At 39.7% G+C, this 20,791-nt stretch overlaps 1 protein-coding gene across 5 annotated transcripts in view; it reads right to left on the minus strand.

Annotated features, from left to right (window-relative positions):
- CNOT10 (CCR4-NOT transcription complex subunit 10) overlaps positions 1-20,791 on the minus strand; it is an 80,004-nt gene that overhangs the window by 21,391 nt on the left and 37,822 nt on the right. For all 5 annotated transcript variants that reach the window (XM_087870067.1, XM_087870066.1, XM_045798296.2 and 2 more), the window contains 4 exons: positions 18,944-19,146; positions 13,812-13,933; positions 12,171-12,347; positions 11,217-11,297 (listed from right to left, as the gene is read on the minus strand). In XM_087870067.1, the coding sequence (XP_087726193.1) occupies positions 11,217-11,297; positions 12,171-12,347; positions 13,812-13,933; positions 18,944-19,146 (583 nt within the window). The remainder of the gene's footprint in view (positions 1-11,216; positions 11,298-12,170; positions 12,348-13,811; positions 13,934-18,943; positions 19,147-20,791) is intronic.

Genomic DNA, 20,791 nt, shown 5'->3' on the forward strand with positions numbered 1-20,791 from the left:
TTTGTAACATCAAAGACTGAAACATTAAAAACAGCTAAATATAAAGAAATGATAAAGTATGTCGTATCTATATAATGCAATTCTATGTCCCTATTAGAAAGAATGAAACAGAGCTTTGCACCAATAAAGAGCAATCTCTAAAGATACATAGTCAGAGGAAAAAAGTAGGCTATGGAACAAGATGGGGACACTATCCAACTGCTAGTGTAAAACGTACCATATATACATATGCTGGTACAGGAATGAGAAATCTCATTGAAAGGACATACAAGAAACCAGTAATTGGTTGCTCCTCAGGGAAGATCTTGGAAACAGAGGATGGGGATGGGTCAAATTTTACTTTTACTATACAACTTTTTTTTTTTTAATTTTATTTTTAAGTAATCTATATACCTTAACATGGGGCTCAAAGTTCACGACCTTGAGATCAAGAGTCACACATTCCTCTGAGAAAGCCATGCGCTCCTTTACCGTGTAACTTTTTGTACTGAGATTTTTATCCCACACAATAACCTATTAAAAACAGATGAACCCCTTAGATAAATATAACATGCAGGTGGCTCCATAAGAGAGATTATCTCTAGAAAACATTTGGAATACTGGGGAAAACAGTTTATTTTTATGCAAATTAAAGCATTTACCCAAATATTGTCCTGGCTGAGCACTACAATCTACCTCTTTCCCAACAGCTCACTTTATACAAAATACAGTTTAGCTTTACTTCATTTGCTTTGTTTTTACAGATTTCCTTTCAGGACAAAAGTCTAACATGGTGAGTTTCAGTTGTATGACTGGTACTTGATTGCTTTTTAAAAATTCAATTTTATTTCACTCAATGGCACCATTCCTCTGTATATTTTGTTATTGCTGTTGTTTCACTGGTAATGTTTTTTGGTTTGTTTTTTTTTTAAAGATTTGAGAGAGAGCGAGCAAGCAAGAGTGAGCATACACACGCCCCTCTGTATGAGGCGGGTAGGGGGGAGAGGGAGATAGAGAGAAGCAGACTCCTAACATGGGGCTCGATCTCATGACCCTAAGATCATGATCTGAGCTGAAATCAAGAGCTCGACACTTAACCAAATGAGCCACCCAGGAACCCCTTCACTGGTAATTTTTTACAGTACTTTTATTTCCTTGCTATCTTATGACTCATCTGAGAATTCAAGAAATTTTAATGTAACTAAAGATTACTGAAGAAAACATTTATTATTATTTTTTAAAGATTTTATTTGAGAGAGAGAGAGAAACAGAAAGAGAGAGCACGAGCAGAGGGGAGAGGGAGAAGCTGGCTCTCCACTGAGCAGGGAGCCCAACTCAGGGCTCAACGCCAGGACCCCAGGATCATGACCTGAGCCAACGGCAAACACCTAAGAGACTGAGCCATTCAGGCACCCCAAGAAAACATTTAATTAACTCTGTCAAGTTTTAAAAAACCGAAACTCTACTTTTTTTTTTTTTTTTTTAAGATTTTATTTATTTGTTTGACAGAGAGAGAAATAGCCAGCGAGAGAGGGAACACAAGCAGGGGGAGTGGGAGAGGAAGAAGCAGGCTCCTATCAGAGGAGCCTGATGCGGGGCTCGATCCCATAGCGCCGGGATCATGCCCTGAGCCGAAGGCAGACGCTTAACCGCTGTGCCACCCAGGCACCCCCGAAACTCTACTTTCAAAATCTTAAATGACCAACTCCTTTCTAACTAAACTTGAGATTTAATCCTCCATAGAATCAGAGGAATAATTCTTTCCTCCTAATAATAAAACCCCGGACAGAGAGGGCATTAATACAAAGTGAGAATTCATGGTATACTTCAACAGAACAAAATAAAGTTGCTGTCTAGGGGAGAATGGTGCATGGAGCCCTGCAATCATGGACAGAAATGCCCTGTCATGAACACACTGATCTGACAGAATATGATCAGAAAAGGGCACATCTTGGGGGCATCTGGGTGGCTTAGTCAGTTAAGTATCTGACTCTTGATTTCAGCTCAGGTCAGGATCTTGGGGTTGTGGGATCGGGCCCTACGTCTGGCTCTGCACTCAGTAGGGATTTTGCTTGAGATTCTCCCTCCCTCTGCCTCTGCCTCTCCCCCTGATTTCACGTTCACACACACACACACACACACACACACACACACACTCTCTCTCTCCCTCTCAAAATAAATGAATAAAAATCCTAAAAAAAGAAAAAAAAAAGGGCACATCTTTATTTAAATGGAAAAAAGACAGAGAGAGAGAGAGAGAGGGAGAGAGGAGGACACATCCCTCTGGCCAATCTTCCTCCAAAAACACTAGGCATGCAAATGAGGGGCTTCAATAACATTAATGAAATATCTTCCTTTTTAAAGAGAAAAACGAGGTATCCAATAAGAAAATAAAAATCACCAGTTATTCCACCATTCAGGGATAACCACCATGAAGGTTTTGACATAGATCCTTCCAATTTTTTTATGCAAATAAACATATACATGTTATTTTATAAAAATGTAATTTAAAACTGTTTAGACATAAAATCTTAACATTTCATAGTTTTGTCTCATGCTTTATTTGAAAGTTAAATGAAGTTAATCAAATGGACTACACTATGAAAAATTACACATAGTACAGATAGATCCCTACCTTATTCATTTCTATAAAATACATTCTAGATGAAACAGAAATTTAGATTTGTGGTTGTGACAGTGCTAGAAGACATGGGTGAATTATACTCTCATCCTCGGAGGCAAGAAGGCCTTTCTACACATTAAATGAATACTTATGAAATTGTTTACAACTAAGTGTCATAAACAATCTCAGAAATAATAAAGGCGAACTTCTGTAACAGACAAGAACTCTTATAAAAACAAAAAAGATGAAAAACCCAATATGAAAATGGTAAATTCTACAAACAGGAGGTTCACAGAAAAAGAAATACAAGCCATCAGTAAATCTTGGCATCAGATTGAGCACCTTGAGCAGACTGAAAGAAATGCAAAATTTTAAAGTGAGGTCATTTTTCACTTCTCAGGGTAATAAAATATCACAAGAAAAAAGAGACACCCCAAATTTCACCACCTAATAACTAAGCTACTAATTAATATCATTTTCTCCTAAGTGTCTACCATCTGCTTTTTCTTTTTTTAAAAGATTTATTTGAGAGAGAGCAAGCACGCAAGCTGGGGGAGGAGCAGAGCCCCACATGGGGTTTGAACCCACAATCCTAAGATCAGACCTGAGCTGAAATCAAGAGTTTGACCCTAAACCGACTGAGCCACCAGGTGCTCCTCAACATCTGCTTTTGAAGGCAGTGTGTTTTTCCTCTAATTCCCCAATACCTTTCACAAGGCTAGCACTGTTTGTTCCAAAAAAAATGGGAATAAATGAAATGTTTTCCAAAAGTAATCCATCAATTTATAATACTACCAGCAACATATATATGTTTAAATGTACTTCTGTCATTCTTTTGCAGTAGGCAAAAACACAAATCATGGCTCTTAAAAATATATATATATAATGATGAAAGAAATAATGGCTCAGGGTGCCTGGGTGGCTCGGTGTTTAAGTGTCTGCCTTTGGCTCAGGTCATGATCCCAGGGTCCTGGGATCGAGCCCCGAATCAGGCTCCTTGCTCGGCAGGAAGCCTGCTTCTCCCTCTCCCACTCCCCTTGCTTGTGTTCCCTCTTTTGCTGTCTCTCTCTGTCAAATAAATAAATAAAATCTTAAAAAAGAAAAAAGAAATAATGGCTTTCTTCTCATTTTAATTTGCAGTTCTATTATTGAAATCATTTTTTTTTTTAAAGATTTTATTTATTTGACAGAGAGAGACAGACAGTGAGAGAGGGAACACAAACAGGGGAAATGGGAGAGGAAGAAGCAGGCTTCCAGTGGAACACGGAGCCCGATGCGGGGCTCGACCCCAGGGAACCTGGATCACGCCCTGAGCCGAAGGCAGACGCTTAACGACTGAGCCACCCAGGCGCCCCTGAAATCATTTTTCAAAGTAATGCTATATGATTCAGCCTAGCTCCAAAACCAGTATGAAGAAATTACAGTCAAATTGTATCAAATCTGTTGAAAGATAAATTTATAGACTTAAAGTCAGCTAACTCCAAGACAAGAGTTTAAATGATGAAAATCGGAGGGGGGAAAAGATGGTGGAGGAGTAGGGGACCCTTTTTTCAGCTGGTCCCCTGTGAATCGAGCTGGATATCTACCAGAGCATCCTGAACACCCATGAAATCAGCCTGAGACATAGGTAGATACATCTGGATCTCTACAAAGGAACATCTCCAGTGCTGAGTATTGAGGTATGAAACGGGGAGCTGTGAATCCGTGCACAGATAACAGAAGATAAACGGAAGGGGGAGGGAGCCGCCGCGCTAGGCACCGGGAAGCAGTAGCCACCTGCACTGGGGATGGGCAGGACTCGCGGACCGGTACCCAGGAGAAAGCAGACTGAGACCGTGAGCCTGGGAACGTGCACGTGGCCAGACTGAAAACTGGAGCTCCAGAGCACTCACTGGAACCGGACTGAAACCGGGAGTCCGGGGCACACACTTGAAGTAGACTGAAACCGGGAGCTCAGGAGCGAGCGCGGAACCAGACGGAAAACCAGCGCTCCAGAGCGCACGCGCGAACCACACCCAAACAGGGAGCTCAGGAGTGCGCATGGCAACCGGGGGTGGCTGGTGGTGTTAGAAGCACAAAGGACAGAGATGTGCCAGCCCTGGAAGCAAGGGCTGGGAGAGTGGCTATGGGGTGCACATCCCAGGATGCTGCGAGGTTTTTGGCAGCACCGATGAGAACAGAGTTAAAGTGGCCAAGAGAGCTCAGTGGAGAGCAGTCTGTGATCTCTGTTCTAAAAGAGGCTAGGATACGGCCACTGCTGCTCTGACTCTCAGAAGAGGCACAGAAAGCTGCCAGGAGAAGCCGACACAGAACAAAAGCCCGGAAATACCGGTTCACATTGCCCATCCCCATCCCCCCTCGCAGGGGACACAGAGACTCTACCCAAACAGGGTTGCCTGAGTATCAGCGCAGCAGTCCCCTCCCCCAGAAGGCAGGGTGAAAAATCAAGAAGCCCACATCCCTAAGGTCCCTATAAAACAAGTGCACACTGCCTGAGTCCTGGTCAATAATTTGGGCTCTGGGCATCCCTGCAACCTCTCCTCATCAGAATGACAAGAAGGAGGAACCTTCAGCATAGAAAGGACACAGAGACTGTGGCCTCTGCCACAGAACTGATGGATACGGATGTAATCAAATCGTCAGAAATGGAGTTCAGAGTAATAATGGTCAAGATGATGTGTAGGCTTGAGAAAATTATTAACGAAAATATTAACGAGAATATAGAATCTCTAAGGGCAGAAATGAGAGCGAATCTGGCAGAAATTAAAATGCTATGAATCAAATGCAGTCTAAACTAGACGCTCTTGACGGCCAGGATAAATGAGGCAGAAGAACAAATTAGTGAATTGGAAGATGGGATGGTAAAAGAGAAAGTAAAAACGGAAACTTGGCTCAAAAAATCCAATCTCAAAAAAAAAAAAAAAAAATCCAATCTCAAGAATGTAGATTACGGGAGATTACTGACTCAATGAAACGTTCCAATGTCAGAATCATCGGCATCCCCGAGGGGGTGGAGAAAAACAGAGGTCTAGAAGAGATATTTGTACAAATTGTAGCTGAGAACTTCCCTAATCTGGCAAAGGAAACAAGCATTCGTGTCCAAGAGGCAGAGAGGACCCCTCCCAAGATCAATGAGAACAGACCTACACCACGTCACGTCATAGTGCATTCTGCAAATAATAGATCCAAGGATACACTATTGAAAGCAGCCAGGGGGAAGAAAATCCTTACGTACAGAGGGAAGAATATCAGAATAACGTCAGACCTGTATACACAGACCTGGCAGGCCAGGAAGGGTTGGCAGGGTATTTTCAAAGCTCTAACTGAGAAGAACATGCAGCCAAGGATCCTTTATCCAGCAAGGCTGTCATTCAGAATTGATGCAGAGATAAGGACCTTCCAGGGTCGGCAGAAACTGAAGGAATTCATGACCACCAAGCCAGCCCTACAAGAGATATTAAGGGGCGTTCTATAAAAGTAAAAAAGCCCCAAGAGTGATACAGAACAGAAACTTACAATCTATAGAAACAAAGACTTCACAGGAAACATGACATCATTAAAATCGTATCTCTCAATAATCACTCTCAATGTGAATGGCCTAAATCCTCCTATAATGCCACAGGGTTGCAGATTGGATAAAAAGACATGACCCAGGGGCGCCTGGGTGGCACAGCGGTTGAGCGTCTGCCTTCGGCTCAGGGCGTGATCCCGGCGTTGTGGGATCGAGCCCCACATCAGGCTCCTCTGCTATGAGCCTGCTTCTTCCTCTCCCACTCCCCCTGCTTGTGTTCCCTCTCTCGCTGGCTGTCTCTATCCTGTCGAATAAATAAATAAAATCTTTAAAAAAAAAAAAAAAAAAAAAGACATGACCCATCCATTTGCTATCTACAAGAGACTCATTTTGAACCTAAAGATACATCCAGACTGAAAGTGAAGGGATGGAAAACCACTTTTCATGCCAATGGACCTCAAAAGAAAGCTGGGGTAGCAATTCTCATATCAGACAGATTAGATTTTAAACTAAAGACTATAGTTAAAGATACAGAAGGACACTATATTATTCTGAAAGGATGTATCCAACAAGTGGCTATGTCAATTATAAATATCTATGCCCCCAACAGGGGAGCAGCTAGATACATAAGCCAACTCTTAACCAGAATAAAGAGACATATAGATAAAAATATGTTAATAGTAGGGACCTCAACACTCCACTATCAGCAATAGACAGATCACCTAAGCAGAAAATCAACAAAGAAACAAGAACTTTGAATGACATAACAGACCAGATGGACCTCATAGATATATACAGAATACTAGACCCAAGAACAACAGAATACTCATTCTTTTCGAATGCACATGGAACTTTCTCCAGAACAGACCATATATACTGAGTCACAAAACAGGTGTCAACCGATACCAAAAGACTGAGATTATTCCCTGCATATTCTCAGACCACAATGCTTTGAAACTGGAACTCAATCACAAGGAAAAATTTGGAAGAAACTCCAACACTTGGAAATTAAGAACCATCCTGCTCAAGAATGATTGGGTAAACCAGGTAATTAAGAAGGAGATTAAGCAATTTTTGGAGACCAACGAAAATGAAAACACATTGGTCCAAAACCTATGGGACACTGCAAAGGCGGTCCTAAGGGGAAAATACATAGCCATCCAAGCCTCACTCAAAAGAATAGAAAAATCTAAAATGCAGTTTTTATATTCTCACCTCAAGAAGCTGGAGCTGGAACAGAAGAACAGGACTAACCCACGCACAAGAAGGCAGGTGATCAAGATTAGAGCAGAGATCAATGAATTAGAAACCAGGAGCACAGTAGAGCAGAGCAACAGAACTAGAAGCTGGGTTTTTGAAAGAGTAAATAACATCGAAAAGCCACTGGCCAGAATAGAGAAAGGACCCAAATTAATAAAATTATGAATGAAAGGGGAGAGATCACAACCAACACCAATGAAATAGGAAGGATCATTAGAAACTTTTATCAACAGCTTTATGCCAATAAATTAAACAACCTGGAAGAAATGGATGCCTTCCTGGAAACCTATAAACTACCAAGACTGAAACAGGAAAAAACTGATTAAACAGACCGATTATTATGAAGAGACTGAAACAGTGATCAAAAACCTCCCCAAAAACCAGAGTCCAGGGCTTGACGGAATCCCCAGGGAATTCTACCAAACATTCAAAGAAGAAATAATACCTATTCTCCTGAAGCTGTTTCAAAAAATAGAAACAGAAGGAAAACTACCAAACTCATTCTGTGAGGCCAGTATTACCTTGATCCCCAAACCAGGAAAAGACCCCATCAAAACGGAGAATTACAGACCGATATCCCTGATGAATATAGACGCCAAAATTCTCAACAAGATCCTAGCTAATAGGGTCCAACAGTACATTAAAAGGATTACCCATCATGACCAAGTGGGATTCATCCCTGGGATGCAAGGGTGGTTCAACATTCGCAAATCAATCAGTGTGATAAATCATATCAACAAAAAAAGTCACGAACCATATGATCCTTTCAATTGATGCAGAAAAAGCATCTGACAAAATACACCATCCTTTTCTGATTAAAACCCTTCAGAGTGTAGGGATAGAGGGTACATTCCTCAATTTCATAAAAACCATCTATGAAAAGCCTACAGCGAATATCATTCTCAATGGAGAAAAGCTGAAAGGCTTTCCCTTAAGATCAGGAACACAACAAGGATGCCCACTCTTGCCATTATTATTCAACATAGTACTAGAAGTCCTTGCAACAGCAATCAGACGACAAAAAGGGATGTAAGGTATCCAAATCGGCAAAGAAGAAGTCAAACTGTCTCTCTTCGCAGATGACATGATACGCTATATAGAAAACCCAAAAGACTCCACCCCCAAACTACTAGAACTTATAGAGCAATTCAGTAATGTGGTGGGAAACAAAATCAATGCTCAGAAATCAGTTGCATTTCTATACACGAACAGTGAGACTGAAGAAAGAGAAATAAGGGAATCCATTCCGTTTACAATAGCACCAGAAATCAAACATTATCTCGGAATTAACTTAACCAGAGACGTAAAGGATCTATATTCTAGAAACTATAGATCACTCTTGAAAGACATTGAAGAAGACACAAAAAGATGGAAAAATATTCCACGCTCATGGATCGGAAGAATTAACATAGTTAAAATGTCTATGCTAGCTACCCTGAGCAATCTACACTTTCAATGCCATCCCGATCAAAATACCAATGACATTTTTCAAAGAACTGGAACAAACAGCCCTTACATTTGTATGGAACCAGAAAAGGCCCCGAATTGCCAAGGAATTGTTGAAAAGGAAAAACAAAGTGCGGGAGTCACGTTGCCAGATTTCGAGCTGTACTACAAAGCTGTGATCACAAAGACAGCATGGTATTGGCAGAAAAACAGACACATAGACCAATGGAACAGAATAGAGAACCCAGAAATGGACCCTCGGCTCTTTGGGCAACTAATCTTGACGAAGCAGGAAAAAACACCCAGTGGAAAAAAGACAGTCTCTTCAATAAATGGTGATGGGAAAATTGAACAACTGCATGCAAAAGAATGAAACTTGACCACTCTCTCACACCATACACAAAGATAAACTCCAAAGGGATGAAAGACCTCGATGTGAGACAGGAATCCATCAAAATCCTAGAGAACATAGGCAGCAACCTCTCTGACATCGGCCACAGCAACTTTTTTCATACATCTCTAAAGGCAAGAGAGACAAAAGAAAACGAACTTGTGGGACTTCATCAAGATCAAAAGCTTCTGCACAGCCAAGGAAACAGTCCAAAAAACTAAGAGGCAGCCCACGGAATGGGAGAAGATATTTGCAAGTGACAGTACTGATAAAAGACTAGTATCCAAGATCTACAAAGAACTTCTCAAACTCCAAACACGAGAAACAAATAATAAAGTAAAAAAATGGGCAGAAGATATGAACAGACACTTTTCCAATGAAGACATACAAATGGCTAACAGACACATGAAAAAAGGTTCAAAATCATTAGCCATCAGGGAAATTCAAATCAAAACCACATTGAGACACCACATTACGCCAGTAAGAATGGCAAAAATGGACAAGGCAGGAAACAACAAATGTTGGAGAGGATGTGGACAAAGGGGATCCCTCTTACACTGTTGGTGGGAATGCAAGTTGGTACAGCCACTTTGGAAAACAGTGTGGAGGTCCCTTAAAAAGTTAAAAATTGAGCTGTCCTATGATCCAGCAATTTCACTACTGGGTATTTACCCCAAAGATAAAAACGTAGTGAAGAGAAGCGCCATATGCACCCCAACGTTCACAGCAGCATTGTCCGCAATAGCTAAATTGTGGAAGGAGACGAGATGCCTTTCAAAAGACGAATAGATTGAGAAGATGTGGTCCATATATACAATGGAATATTACTCAGCCATCAGAAAGAATGATTACCCAACATTTGCAGCAACATGGATGGGACCGGACGAGATTATGCTAAGTGAAATAAGTCAAGCAGAGAAAGACAATTATCTTATGGTTTCACTCATTTATGGAACATAATACATAGCAGGAAGATTGGTAGAAGCAGGAAGGGAAGACTAAAGGGGGGGTAAACAGAGGTGAATGAACCATGAGAGACTACGGACTCTGGGAAACAAACTGAGGGATTCAGAGGGTAGGCGGGTGAGGGATTCAGAGGGGAGGCGGGTGGGGGATTGAGACAGGCCAGTGATGGGTATTAAGGAGGGCACATATTGCGTGGTGCACTGGGTGTTATATGAAAATAATGAATCATGGAACATTGCATCAGAAACTAAGGATATACTGTATGGTGACTAACGTAACATAATAAAAACTATTATAAAAAAAAGGAAAAAAATAAATGAAAATCACACTCAGACTCATCAGTCTAATTGCTGAAAAACAGAGACAATCTATAGATAGAAAAAAGGCACCTCTGTACGATGAGTATAAATTTCCAATCAGAAATAACAGAGGTTGAAGATAATGCAGTGACCTCTTCAAAGAGCTGACTGAAAGGAAAAACAAACTCTACCAACCTAGAGTTCTGTCTTCAGTGAAAATATCCTGCAAGAATGAAGATGAAATAAAGACAATTACAGATTTAAACAGTTAAAAAAAAAAAAACAACCTAGGAAAATTAAGACCTGTATTACAAGAAATGTGGGAAGGAGAGCCTCAGAATGAAGGGAAATGATAATGTTATGGAAACTAGGATCTGCCGAAAGGGGTGATTATGTGGCTAAATATGAAAGACAGCTTTCTTTCTTTTAAGATTTTATTTTTAAGTAGTCTCTACCCAATGTGGGGCTCAAACTCACAACCCCGAGATCAAGAGTTGCATCCTCCACCAACTGAGCCAGCCAGGTACCTGAGAAGCAAATATTCTTAAAAATTATTAATAAATTGAATCCAACAATTTATAAAAAAAGATAATACATTCTGACTACTGGGGTTTAAACACAAGATTTAAAGGTTGGTGTAACATTTGACATTCCATCAATATAATTCATAACATTAACAAAATAAAGAAGATTAAAAATAATGTGCAATAGATGCTATACTAATTTTGTTCAGATACTCACTTTAAGTTTTCTAATTCCTGTTTTCTCAATGGAGAAGAAGGTGGAGCTGGAATGAACTTATCTCCATCATGGCTTTTACCGCTAAAATAAAGATAGACTCTAAATTACAAACAGCAAATAAACAATTAAATATAAAATTGTTTCCCTACCCCACTCCCATGCCATTTTTTATGCGAAACATATACAAGAGCCAAAAACAACAAATGCAAAATGCTTAGTAATTGGTATCACCGATGTGGTAGAGCTATACTATATTTCAGTTTCTTTCCTCCAGTACACAACACTGCTTTTAAAAATTCCTAACTGCAAACAATATCACTACAAAAGAAACCACTCATGTATTTTCACATTTCTTGGTCTTCTGATTGCTTTTTATCAACTACAGTAAAACATAAACCCCTGATGGAGGAAAAAACAAAAAAGCCCCCACAATTTTGTTTCAAATTTTCTTTAATAAATGTTATTTCTATCATAATCAAGAAAAAAACGCAGGTATGAAAGACTTGAATTTAAAGGTGCCATGTATAAAAAGAACTTTATATATAATGGTGTTTTACTATTACCAGAAGCTCTCTTAATTTTTAGAGATTAATATTTAATTTATACAATAACACTAGAAATTAATATAGAAATATTCTGGTGGTTAATGGTTTATGGTATGTATGGAGAACGTAAAAACAAAGTGCTGTCTCTGAGAGCAACAGGATTTCTTTACAACTATTCCTCCTGTCAATGAAAAGCTGTTTCTTTCCACTTTTCTCTTCTAAGGTTCTCTCCTCTCTCATTTCTCTCTTCCAGAAATACTTAACATTCATACTTTCCCTTCTTATTATTCAAAACAGGGGATTTCGGAAATAAGGGCTCAAGATTTTAGGAATTCATCTAAAGGACAAAGAGGCTTACTAATGAAGTCCTGAAGGGTTTCACCAAATGAGGCCAAGGGGATTAGAATACCTGCAAGTTTCACTGCTTTCACTGCTCTCCGTGTTCCCACCTAATTGATTACTATTTTTAGACCCATTTTCCTGCTTCGGATCTTGCTGTTCTTCAGGCAACAGCAACAAGGCATTTCTAAGACAAATGGCTGCAAACTCCATACTGGCTACAGGAATGGCTGAAGACTGTCCATCACTTAAACAAAACAAAACAAAACAAAAAACAACCAAAAACCAAATCAGCTAAGTAAATAACTTAGAAATAAATAAGACTTTTCTATTATTGGAATAAAACCAGTATAACTGTAAATGAAAATTTGCCAACAGGTAGAAATTTGAAAATAAGCAGTTATAAGAGAATCCTAAAGAACGTAAATCCTAAATATTAATATAAGATTTTAAAAGTATGCATAATATATTGCAAGTATACACATCACGCAAGTTGTATCTCTAGGAATGGGACTAAGGATGGAAACCAACTTGAAGGTTATCTGCAGTGTGGACATTAACGTAACAAAAGAGCTAAAGACAAGGAAAATCCGTATTGAGGGCCAGCGCAAGTATAGTAGGAACTGGAAAGAAAGTAGATTTTCACATCTGAGCCTTGTTTCGGTTGATCCTTGCTCTTGAAAATGCTATATTTTTAACTTTTGTCTTGTAATTCTTTTGAGATTTTTTTTTTTTTAAGATTTTATTTATTTATGTGACAGGGAGACAGCCAGCGAGAGAGGGAACACAGCAGGGGAGTGAGAGAGGAAGAAGCAGGCTCCCAGCGGAGGAGCCCGACGTGGGACTCGATCCTGGAACGCCAGGATCACGCCCTGAGCGAAAGGCAGGGACTCGATCCTGGAACGCCAGGATCACGCCCTGAGCGAAAGGCAGACGCTTAACGACTGCGCTACCCAGGCGCCCCTCTTTTGAGATTTTATATAACTTTCTCTTGGTTCAATACACCAAACTAAGCTTTACTAGGGAAAAAAAGGGGAAAAGTAGTAATAATTTTGAAAATGTAGGAAAATGATCTTTTATCTTAAGTCTTTAAAAACAAAAAATCTGCTATTAAGACCAAAATATTGTGTACCAGTTACTATTTTAAAACTTTGGGAGAACTTTTAAATGGTAGTGGAACAATTTTATTTTTTTGGAAAAGAAAAAACACAGCAAATTTTTTACAACGCCTACTACTTTAGAAATAATAGCAACTCCAAATTGGAATCTTTATACAAGATAAAGATGTTCATATTTAAAAGTTATTCAACTGAAGGTTTACATGTGACGGCTTCATAATGCTTTGGTTACTTTCTGTATTAGTACTTTTCTCTCTAAATACTAAGAATTGGCTTTAGGGACTATAAGGAAATAACTAAAAAAAAAAGCATCAATGATAAATTATATAAAAAGGAAACATCAAGATGCCCTCTTCTGGACATTTTGAATAATGGTACTAAATAGACCAGGGTCTCTTAGGCCATCAAGTTTCAGCACAGATGTACTAAAAATCCACAATAAACTACACTTTCAATAATATGTCAGATAATAAAACCTAGTTACAAAGTGGTTCCTCCTATGAAGTGATAAGTCTTAAGCATATTTTTACACATAAATAACATTATTTGAAACAATATTAAGTATCTATACTTTCTCTTTGCAAAATACTTACTTATATACAGTATTCTGTATGGACTGTGATGCCAGAACTATTTTACGATGATAGCCTTGACCAACAATAGACTGTACAATTCCTTTCTTACTTGGAAGGCCTTTAGTTTCTTGTTCAGCAGTCTGTAAGATACAGATAATTTCCAATTAATTTAATACAATTATAAGACAGGATGTGAAAAATGATCTAATACTTTTCCAGTTACTCCAAGAAAGTTCCTAAGATCCATCAATGTGAAGAGAAATATGTTCCATATTGAAGAGTAGTTAGTGCATGGAGCGGGAAGTCTGTGATGCATTGCCGTATTTTAATATGAAGCTTGAGGTAATTCTAAGGAAAAAAGGCAATTCAAGACTGACTCAAGCATTTATTTAGAATGATTTACTTAGAACATTCTACATTCCAGGGACCATGCTGCGTATTATGGGCACTTTGACATCAGAATAAGGAAACATAAGAGAGCCACAAAATCTCAATGGAAAAAGGAAGCAGCTCCACTTTTTAAAACACAAATCTTGTCCTTCTTCATTGAAAGCATTAAAATGTCAACAATTTATAAACTCGAACAAGCTATATGTTAAAATTTACATCGGCATAATTCTTGCCTTCTAGAAAATTAAAATCCTAAAGCCCTTTTTAAAACATTAAACTGAAAACAGTAAAAGCTACTTACACATATATAGTTTTTCAGGATATTTCACTAAGATGCATCATCTTACTATGGGAACTTGATGATGTCAACTGCCTTTATCTTCCCTTTCACCCAAAGTCTCTGAGTTACCTGCAGGTGGATTTGCAGGTAGTCATATAAAGTCAGGCAGACTCTCATATGCAGGTATAAACTGGAGCCAATCAATATGAACTCACAGAGCTAAACTGTCCCACAAAAAGTCCTCCTCCAAGCATAATGTTTCTGTACTGTTATTTATTGCGCCCACTATAAGTTTATTATGGTTGTACTTCTATTTATGACTTCTAATAAAACACGGATTCACCTGCATATTCATTTTATTTTTGTTCTTTTTTTTTTAAGATTTTTATTTTATTTTATTTTATTTGACAGAGACAGCCAGAGAGAGAGGGAACACAAGCAGGGGGAGTGGGAGAGGAAGAAGCAGGCTCCTAGCGGAGGAGCCGGATGTGGGGCTCGATCCCATAATGCCGGGATCACGCCCTGAGCCGAAGGCAGACGCTTAACGACTATGCTGCCCAGGCGCCCCATGCATATTCATTTTAAACAGAAAATATTACATAGTGCTTAAAAAATACAACATGCTTAAAAAATATAACAAAACTGCTCTGATTGAAAAATTTTTAAAAGATTTTATTTATTTCAGAGAGAGTGAGGGAGAGAGAGAGAATCTGAAGCAGACTCCACACTGAACACAGAGCCCAACGCAGGGCTCGAACCCACAACTGTGAGATCATGATCTTAGCGGAAATCCAGAGTTGGACCCTTAACCGAATGAACCACCCAGGCACCTCTCTGATTGGAAATTTTCTTTCTATCAAGGAGGCAGCCAAGATATATTAATGAAAAATCACAGAAAGGGGATATTCTGAACCACTACTAGGAGGGACTTCCATTCTGACTTCTTTTCCTAGTGGTAGTGATAATTTATGATGATTCATCCATACATTCTTTCCTGATCCTTAAGGTCATATAAGCTGATCGGATGGCTAGATTTGAAGATGCAACAGATGAAAACAAAGATGGAATGGAACTAAAAATCCACAATAATAAACTACACTTTCAATAATACACCAATAGCTGGAAAGTGTCTCAGACTGAGTCATGATGTAGAAAAATCATATGTAATTAAAATATTACTTTATAGTGCCATAACAGCAATAGCACTCAACATATCTGAATTTCAGAACTAAGAAAAATAAATGGTACATTTTATTGATATATTTTAATAGCCTATTCTTAAATTGCTTAAATACTTTCCCTACAATTAAGTCTATGTTTTGTAATTAGCAGATCTCTCATATTATACCTACCCAAGTAAGCATAAGCCCTGCATCTGCCAAAAGCAGTCTGAAGAAATGTGCATCAGATAAATGGGACATAATCTCCTTAGCATCACCAAATTTGACAATTAAGTTGGTTGTTTTTATTCAAAAATATATGTATGTATTTATTTTTTAAAAAGATTTTATTTGACAGAGAGAGAGATGGCGGGGAGAGAGGAGACACAAGCAGGGGGAGTGGGAGAGAGAGAAGCAGGCTTCCCGTTGAGCAGGGTGCCCAATGCAGGGCTGGATCCCAGGACCCTGAGATCATGACCTGAGCTGAAGGCAGACATTTAACTGAGCCACCCAGGTGCCCCTATTTATTTCTAAAGATTTTATTTGAGAGAGAGAGAACAGAACAAGAGAGAATGCACAAGTGGGGGGAGGGGCAGAGGAAGAAGCAGACTCCCTGCTGAGCAGGGAACCCAATGTGGGCTCCATCCCAGGACCCTGAGATCATGACCTGAGCCAAAGGCAGATGCTTAACCAACTGAGCCACTCAGGTGCCCCCAAAATGAATTTCTTTCTTTTTTTTTTTTTAAAGATTTTATTCATTCTTGAGAGAGAGAGAGAGAATGGAGGAGGGGAGGCAGGTCAGGGTGGACCTGGAGCAGATGACTCTCTGCTGAGCTGGGAGTCCGATGCGGCACTCGATACCAGAACCCTGGGATCCCGATCTGAGCCAAAGACAGATGCCCAACCAACTGAGCCACCCAGGAGTCCAAAATGAATTTATTTCTGAAGATACAAACTGCTTTGCTCAGCATTCCTTCTATACTGACTAAATACATTTTATGGAATTTTATTTGGAGTTTGTAATTTCTACTTATTGGGATTTTGTTTTCTGGTTTTACTCAGGAGTATTTTGGGGGTTGTTTTTACTGTCTTTTTGGGCACTTCAGATCCTTTTTAGGAGGAGGAGAAGCATAGATATAGATAATTATTTTTGGCAAATTCCTATTTTAGCACAAACTGAGCATTCTGAAATTCACCAAATTATGGCAACCAAATCATCTTTACCATTTTTAAAAGAGATTTTATTTATTTACTTTAGAGCGTGCGTATGAGCAGCGGGGTGGGGCACAGGATGGAAAGGGAAAATCCCAAGCAGACTGCACACTGCAGAGTACAGAGCTGGACGCAGGGCTCCATCCCATCACCCTGAGGATCCTGACCTGAGCGGAAACCAAGAGTTGGATGCTCAACTGACTGAGCCATCCAGGGCACCACCACTATTTTTTAAAAATTAGAAATTTATGGGGCGCCTGGGTGGCTCAGTCAGTTAAGTGTCTGCCTTCAGCTCAGGTCATGATCCCAGGATCCTGGGATCGAGCCCCACATCGGATTCCCTGCTCAGTGGGGAGTCTGCTTCTCCCTCTCCGTCTGCCCCTCCCCCCATTTGTGTGCGCACGCTCTCTCTCAAAATAAATAAATAAAATCTTCTAAAAAAATTAGAAATTTAGAACTTTGTACAAGAAAATGGGGGGAAGGGGACTTCATAATAAAATCCACAGAATGAAGACAATCCTAAAGGTACTATTTCTAAAAATAAGTAATTTTAAAAGAAAATATTAAACCTTACTATATTACTCTACCCCTAGGAAGATCTAATTCCCTGGTTTCCAATAACTGTCCAAATGAGAGGCCTCCAACACTTAAATTCATGAATGGATTAAAGAAAATAAGCAATTTCTAGAGATTCTTGTTTTAAAAAGTATAAATACTGCCTAGAATTGTCAGTTAACTTAAGAACTATCCAATAAGAAAGTTTTCTTTTAGAGTGCCTGAATGGCTCAGTTGGATGAGTGTCTGACTTCGGCTCGAGTCATGATCCTAGGGTCCTGGGATCAAGTCCCCCACCAGGCTCCTTGCTCAGTGGGGAGCCTGCTTCTCCCTTTCCCTATGCCTGTTGCCCCAGCTTGTGCTCTCTGCCAAATAAATAAAATCTTAAAAAAAAAAAAAAAAAAAAAAAGGAAAGAAAGAAAGAAGTCTTTTTTTTTTTTTTTTTAAGATTTTATTTATTTCTTTGACAGAGAGAGACAGCCAGCGAGAGAGGGAACACAAGCAGGGGGAGTGGGAGAGGAAGAAGCAGGCTTCCAGCAGAGAGGCCTGATGTGGGGCTCAATAGCAGGACCCTGGGATCAGGCCCTGAGCCGAAGGCAGATGCCTAACGACTGAGCCTCCCAGGAGCCCCAAGAAAGAAGTCTTTTAAAAGGCAAGTTACAATTAAATAAATCATTAAAGCCCTTCAAAGATAGCACTTATCTCTTTCCCCAGTGGTATACCCGAATCATAAACTACTTAAGTATCATGTGTGAAAAATACCAGGCAAACATACTTCTAAATGCTAGTTTTTGCAGCTGTTTCTCAGGAAGTGCTGTTCAGCAGGAGGAGGAGTGCAAAAACATCTATATCACCTATGGCAGGCAAACCTCAGGTGCCAGGCCTCCCAATCTCCACACAGCCAAAGAGCGCAGCAAGGGTGGGGGGTGGGTAGGAAATGGGGTGGTACAGGCAACTGGTAATTCTGATACAACTTTTCTCCTACTCCCACTGACCACTCCCCACTTGAGATTCCAAAGGCTTCCACGAACCACCATGTGCAGATAATCTGGGCAAGGACACCCACGTAACCTGGCCTATTTCTCAGTCACTGTGGACAAAGGTGTGAGAGACAGCTTGATAATCCATGAACTCTGAACCATTTTACTGAATCAAAAGTAAAGCCCCTCAGAACTGAAGGAAATGCAGTGTTATACAGTTCTTTCCACACTCATGGTCTTAGTCCTTCTCTAACCACCTGGTGCACATACCATTCTCAGGCCAGCAGATGATATGGCCCCTGCCCCAGCAGACCACTGTTCCAACAGATATGACCCTCTCGCTGGCTTCACATCTTTAATGTGACTGCTGATACAGGCTGCTATACTTTAAGAGCCAGAATGTTAACAAATGACTTTAAGAAATTAAATCTTTTGTCCAACAGACTATCTTTATAAATTCCCTGAGAGTTATAAAGGGAATGAGGTCTTGTGTGTTTCCAAGTAATTTCTGCTTTCTATGTAACAAGTTGGGGGGAGGGTATACGTTCAAAAAGATACCCAAGGAGCACTCACCCCCTTATTTGCAGCAATGCAGCATTCAGCCAGCCTTAGCCAGAGGCGGGGATTTGCATGATAAACCTGAACAGCTTCAATCAGACACTCAAAGGCAGCAAGAGGTCTTCCAATGTGAAGAAGCTGAATGCCACAGTTATACAGCAACTCATACCTCTTGTTGGTTAGTAATGTACACATGGGTCTTCCCGAAAATTTCTTGCCTAATGATACAAATCAGGTAAGAAAAAAACCATTAGATTAAAAATAACAGTTACATTGAAAACATTTATTCCACTAAACACTACCTTGTTTAATACCAAGAACCCCAGTGTGAAGTTGGTTTTTTTGTTTGTCTATTTTAAAGATTTTATTTGACAGAGAGAGGACAAGCAGGGGGAGCAGCAGAGGGACAGGGAGAAGCAGACTCCCCACTGAACAGGGATCCTGACACGGAGCTGGATCCCAGGACCTCAGGATCATGAGCTGAGCCAAAGGCAGATGCTTAACTGACTGAGCCGCCCAGGCGCTGCGGCCCAGTGTAAAATTGTAATAGCTCTCTACCAGTGATGATCTTCATCCTCAACCCCACAAATATTCTCCAGAGTCATTTCAGTTGCTTGTGCTGGTGTGCTCAGAGATGTCTCATTTGCCAGCTCCCCAGGTAACAATGGTCCAGAAAGGCAAACAAAAGAGATAGGACTCACTGACTCCTATGAATCTTTAACTACCTTTCCACCTTTTTAGAAAATTCACTTTCTTTTGTAACTTTCATTTTGGTTAACCATTTTATTGTCATGTGCTTTCTTAACCAGAAGTATTCAGCTGTTAGCAGGGGTTTGGGAACTTTACTATGAAAATAAAAAATTAATGTACCATACCTACAATGACTATGGTTCACTCGCTTACTCAAAATTTCAGTCTACAATAAAATAAGACTACTTATGATTTTGGATACACTTTTCATCAGTTTTTTTTAGAGTTAAAAAAGCTAAATAATTGCTTGATTTTAAGCATTCCAGGTCAAGGATCCATAGCATATGAATATTAAAGTAATAGACTTTAGGAATTTGCTCAAAGATTGTCAGGTGCAAAAAAAATAAAAACATGGGGCGCCTGGGTGGCACAGCGGTTAAGCGTCTGCCTTCGGCTCAGGGCGTGATCCCGGCGTTATGGGATCGAGCCCCACATCAGGCTCCTCTGCTATGAGCCTGCTTCTTCCTCTCCCACTCCCCCTGCTTGTGTTCCCTCTCTCGCTGGCTGCCTCTATCTCTGTCAAATAAATAAATAAAATCTTTAAAAAAAAATAAAATAAAAATAAAAACAATTGTCAGGTGCTGCCTATAACATCCTGTGTGAAACCTTGGAAAGAAGTTATAATAAAACTAGTTTAGGGGCACCTGGCTGGCTCAGTCGGTAAAGCATGCAACTCTTAATTTCACGGTTGTGAGTTCAAGCCCCATGTTGGGCATACAGCTTATTTAAAAAAACAAAACAGTACCAAAAAACACAAAAAAAAACCTAGTTTAGCACAGTCAAGAAATCTTAGCAACATACTTCGCTTTACAACATTACCATATACGATTACTGATTTTCAAATCCATAGAAAAATGAATGTAATTTACATTTCTTTGATAATTATTCCTACCATCTTGCTACTTGAAGTAGCCACATATACTAAAAATCCCCAGAGTCAAACTTGTTGGTTAGGGTCAATGTTAATTGTAGGCAAGCACATATGGATGCATTTTGATCAGACACTTGATCACTATCTACCTATTTATTCTTTAAAAAACAAAAAACTGGGGCGCCTGGGTGGCTCAGTCATTAAGCGTCTGCCTTCAGCTCAGGGCCTGATCCCAGGGTCCT

Source organism: Ursus americanus, chromosome 20 (assembly GCF_024610735.1).
Source record: "Ursus americanus isolate L20-20 chromosome 20, mUrsAme1.1.p, whole genome shotgun sequence".
NCBI classification, from domain to species: Eukaryota; Metazoa; Chordata; class Mammalia; order Carnivora; family Ursidae; genus Ursus; species Ursus americanus.